The sequence below is a fragment of the Petaurus breviceps genome, unplaced genomic scaffold (genome assembly GCF_028583685.1).
Source record: "Petaurus breviceps papuanus isolate PSGF00001 unplaced genomic scaffold, PetGlider_PUasm1.0 356, whole genome shotgun sequence".
Taxonomy (NCBI): Eukaryota; Metazoa; Chordata; class Mammalia; order Diprotodontia; family Petauridae; genus Petaurus; species Petaurus breviceps.
This window is the reverse complement of record NW_027186290.1, coordinates 555,652-560,271: the sequence shown is the minus strand read 5'-3', so window position 1 is coordinate 560,271 and position 4,620 is coordinate 555,652. Positions and strand designations below refer to the sequence as shown.

The 4,620-nt window shown below is 59.2% G+C and overlaps 1 protein-coding gene across 2 annotated transcripts in view; it reads right to left on the bottom strand.

The window, feature by feature from the left end:
* Positions 1–474: 474 nt before the first annotated feature.
* The window catches only part of MFSD2B (MFSD2 lysolipid transporter B, sphingolipid), an 11,154-nt gene continuing 7,008 nt past the window's right edge, over positions 475–4,620 (bottom strand). For both annotated transcript variants that reach the window (XM_069097337.1, XM_069097338.1), the window contains 3 exons: positions 3,854–3,997; positions 3,325–3,501; positions 475–1,483 (listed from right to left, as the gene is read on the bottom strand). In XM_069097337.1, the coding sequence (XP_068953438.1) occupies positions 1,408–1,483; positions 3,325–3,501; positions 3,854–3,997 (397 nt within the window). In that variant the 3' untranslated portion in view covers positions 475–1,407. The remainder of the gene's footprint in view (positions 1,484–3,324; positions 3,502–3,853; positions 3,998–4,620) is intronic.

The window sequence follows — 4,620 nt, the reverse complement described above, 5'->3', positions numbered from 1 at the left end:
TTCTTTCTTTTCTTGTTTTGTATTTAAGTTTTAGAATTTACCTTCAAAACAAATCCACTTTGAAAAAGAAGGAAAGTAAAAGGAAGAAGAAAGAGCAGGGGGGTCTGTGTAGGCCAGACCTGACTTGCGGCCAGGCAGGCCTCGGGTGCTGAACTAGAAGGACATTCTCTCCTCATAGACCATCCAGCAGGGAGCGGGGAGGGGCATCCAGCAGGGACACACCCCTCCTGAGGGAAGGGGGGCATTTGCACTTAGGGTCCCAGGCAGTGACCTCAGCCCTCGCCCAGCCCACATGAGATGTACCTGCTGCAGCATCAATCCACCTTTTCTCTTTTTTTAAATCAGAAAAGGCCACACACGTCCTTTGGTGTGTGCTTTTGGGGTGTGTGGGTGCACACAGCCCCTTCTGCTTCTGCTCCTGCAAAGCTGTGACCTTTCTGAAACCTGAGAAAAGCACTTAGAACACTGCTGGCCTTTGGCAGGTAATCAATCAGTAAACATTTATTAAGCACCGATTGTGTACCGGGCACTGGGACACAAAAGAGGGAAAAGACAGTCCCTGTGCTTGCGGAGCTTCCCATCTAATGGTGGGCATGGGGGTGGGCGGACAAGCTACACTCGGGAGAAACAGGGGAAGGCCCTGGCGTGAGGCTGGGCAGAAGGGGGAGGCCGGGGAGGTGAGTGGTCAGAGCAGAGTGTTCCAGGCCTGGGGCAACCAGGAGGCCAGTCACCGGACCAAAGAGGATGTGTTGGGGAGTCTGGGAAGGGAGGAGTGGGGGACATTAGGAAGGGCTTTGAAGACCAAGCAGAGTGTCTTGTGTCTGATCCTGAGGGTGATGGGGAGCTACTGGGGTGGTGAGAGTGATGCAGTCAGATCTGTGCTTTCGGAACATCCCTTCCGTGACTGGCGTGGGGAGAGGCAGGGGCAGGCAGCCCCCCTGCAGCTGTTGCCACAGCCAGGCGCGAGGGTGGGGGCAGGGACAGAGGAGAGCAGGAGTGCACTGGAGAGAGATGCTGCAGAGGTGAAAGCCCAGGCCTTGGGACCATTGTTGGGTGTGGTGGTGGGGCTGGGGAAACTGTTGGGGAAGTTGGTGATTCTGAGGTAGTGGGAGGCTGGTGCTGTCTTCACAGTACCAGCCAAGAGGGGTGAGGGGGAGGAGGTTTAGGAGGGGAACATCTCCGCCTTTCTGAAGGGGAGGAAGATGGAAATGGCCTTCAGGCTCCACCCAGGGGCTGCTGCACCAGCTCCTTGTGTGACTGGCCCCAGGCTGCCAGGCTCACAGCAGCCTTGTCCTGGGCTTACCTTCCCACTGCAAATGCCTGGCCCTAACTCCTTCTTAGAGCCCAGGCTGGGTTAGAACCCGGGCTGGGAGCCAGACTTGCTAGGTCTGGCCCTGCATGGCTGGCTCAGGGACCTGTGACCTGAGCGGCTCCACCCTGACCTTCCCCGGGCCTGGGGTTACTGGACATGGGCACCTCCTTCCTGTGAGGGAGAAGAAAGCCGAGCGTGGGAAAGGGCTCCTGCTTACAGGAGGAGGCTGCCCCCACCCCCACCCCCAACACTGCTCCCATCCCAGAGGAGGAGGCCCCCTCCCTGACCAAGGCCGGCTCCCCCAGCGCTAGCCCAAGGCCACTGTAGACCTGCATCTCTCATTTTTACCCTCTCCATGACTGTCCTCTCCTTCACTGCTGCCTATGGAGCTGTCCAGGCCTCCCAAATCCTGGACACTGCCATCCTCTGAGCCCTCTATCCCTTGTCATGGCCAAGCTCGAAAAGGCCATCTCCACTCTGTTCCCCCACTTTCTCTCTCGCTGCCTCATAATCGGCTTCTGACACTCTTCTCTCTAAAGTGACCGAGGACCTCTTAGCTTTTCCTCCAACCAATCTTCGGCCTCTGCCCCTGCTAGTCACCCTTTCCCCCAACCTCTCTTCTCTCTAGGTGTTCAGGACACCCTCTCTCCTGGTTCTTTTCCTCCCTCTCTGACCACTCCTTCTATGTCTCCTGGGCCAGCTCCTCCTCTTGACCATGGCCTCTAACCACGGGTGTCCCTGGCAGTTCTGTCCTGGGTCCTCCGCTCTCCTCCCTCCAGACATCTTCACTGGGGGAGCTCCTCTGCCCCCATGAAGTATGCTCTCACATGCAGCAGATTCCAGAACCCACTTCTCTGGCCCCAAGCTCTCTCCTGACTGCAGGTGGACACTGGGCATTTCAGATCGGACAGCCCGTAGACATCCTTCACCTCACTTTGCCCCAAACCCGGCTCTCTCCCTCATCTCTGTGTCCAGGGCAGGGTCTGTGCCTCATAGCCATGTCCTGGCTCCAGGGCTTTGCTCTGAGTGACCCAAGCTCCCTCGCGGTCAGCCCTGCCTCTTGGCTTCCCTGTCGTTCCTTAAGACCCAGTCTCCCAGCCCTCCCCCAGCTTGCCTCCAGCTTGCCCAGTACATTTCTTAATTAATTAAGAGCTCATTGCCTGCTGCCTCCTTCCTTATTCGTGAGCTCCTGGAGGGCAGGGGAGGCCAGGGGGCAGACAGTCCGTAGTCCTGGCTTTATCTGTCAGATGCCCAGGATCACCTCTCCACTTACCTACTTATTAGATTTTTATTGCCAGGGCAACCTGGCTTCCAACCTCCTCATTCCCTGAAACGTCTCCCTCACTGGCTCGATCCGATGGCCTTTGCTCAGGATTTATCCTTCAACCCTCAACTACCTTTGACCCAGTCGACCAACTTGTCACCGATACCCTCTGTGTATGAGAGATATTGCGGACACAAACTCTCCCTTGTCACTCCCCTGCTCAGTGAGCTCCACGGGCTCCCCAGGCAATAGGATGTGTCCCACCTCTGTACCTGTGCACCTACTGGCCCCCGTGTCTAGAGCACTCTTTCTCTTGGAATCCCCAATTCCTGCCTGTCTCAGCTCAAGTGAAGCCTCTTCCAAGAAGCCCTATCTGATTGCTCCTCGTCAGAGTTATTCTGTGTTCACTGTGTCCATGGCTGGTGGTACTGGCTGATCTGATGCCTCAGCAGCCACTGCCCAGGAGGAAGGCCAGCTATTGGTGGGCAGCAGCAGCTCTGGTTTTGTGCCTGACCTATGGGTGTAAGAGGTATTAAAAAATCCCTCCTGAGTTGCTCTGAATTCTCCCTGGGCCGAGGGTCAGCAGGACCAATCTTCCTCACTGAAGGGGGTGGGGGGCATCACATGCATGCAGCTGCATGTTTGCATGCAAGTCCCCGTGTCCATGTTCTTGTGTGTGCACCCGAGCTCACATGTCCATGAGCACGTCTCTGTGTGGCCTCACAGACCAGCCGATGGAGGTGCCCACCTCAGCATCTCCAGCCTGTGGGCAGTCTCCTGACGCCACTGCTCAGTGATGGGGTAAACGGACAGAATGGCCAGGCCTATCAGCACCATGCTGGTGGGGACAGCGCCGATCAAAACTTTGAGCATGATGACCACCTTGTCAGATTGCTTACAGGCACCAGCCTCATACCCTGCAAACCTGAGACAAAATCCCATGAAGGCCCCTGCCCTGCTCCCCACCTCCCCACCCCCTTCCCTCGTCCCTTCCCCCTGTCCCCCCATGCCCCTCGGGGCTCCGGGGCCCCCCGCCCTGAGCCCCTTGGGGCCCCACCGCACCCCTGTCCCCCCATGCCCTTTAGGGCCCCATGGCTTCCCCATCCCCCCATGCCCCTCGGGGCTCCGGGGCCCCCCGCCCTGAGCCCCTTGGGGCCCCACACCCCCCTGCCCTGCTCCCCTGAGGTCCCCATCCCCCACCCTTCCTTTGGCCCTCCCCCCTGCACCCCCTGCCCCCTTCCTTCCCCCACTCCCCTTGGCCATGCCCAGTCACTCACTCCAAGCTCAGGGTGGAGATGCCCAGTGCCCCGGCCGCCGACAGCTTGGTGAAGAACACGTAGGAGGAGTAGAAGATGGTCTCCAGGCCCTTCAGAGGGAGCCTGCGGAGTCTGAAGTCGTCCACAACATCGGGCAGCATAGACCTGGGGACAGCGCCCCCCGGGGAGCCAGGGGCAGGGGTGGGGGCTCTGGCCGGACCCTCCCTCGGCTCCCTTCCAGACCCGGGGCAGGCTCCTCCCACCACCCACAGCGGCTGTCCCTTCCTCTCTGTCCTCCAGGCTGCCTGGAGTTGGGAAGAGCTGAGTTCAAATCAGCCCTTAAACATTTATAAGCTACGTCACCCTGGGTAAGCCATGTCACTGCAGCCTGCCTCGGTTTCCTCATCTATGAAATAAGCATGATGGTAGCACTGCCCTCCCAGGATCAGATGAGAGGAGCATTGTAAAGCACTGGGCCCCAGGCTTGGCGCACAGGATGCCGATTCCATTTTCAGCACCAGCTGCTGCCCTGGGTCAGCCCTGCGGCCCCTTTGCCCTGGGCTCTTCCCTACCCACAGTGCCCAGAGCTTCCACGTCACTGTCCAGCCGAGAAGCTCCGTGCGGCCCCCCGGTCACTGTCCAGCTGTGTGGCCCCCCGGTCACTGTCCAGCTGTGCGGCCCCCCTGGTCACTGTCCAGCTGTGCGGCCCCCCTGGTCACTGTCCAGCTGAGAAGCTCCGTGCAGCCCTCCCCGGTCACTGTCCAGCTGTGCGGCTCCCCCTGGTCACT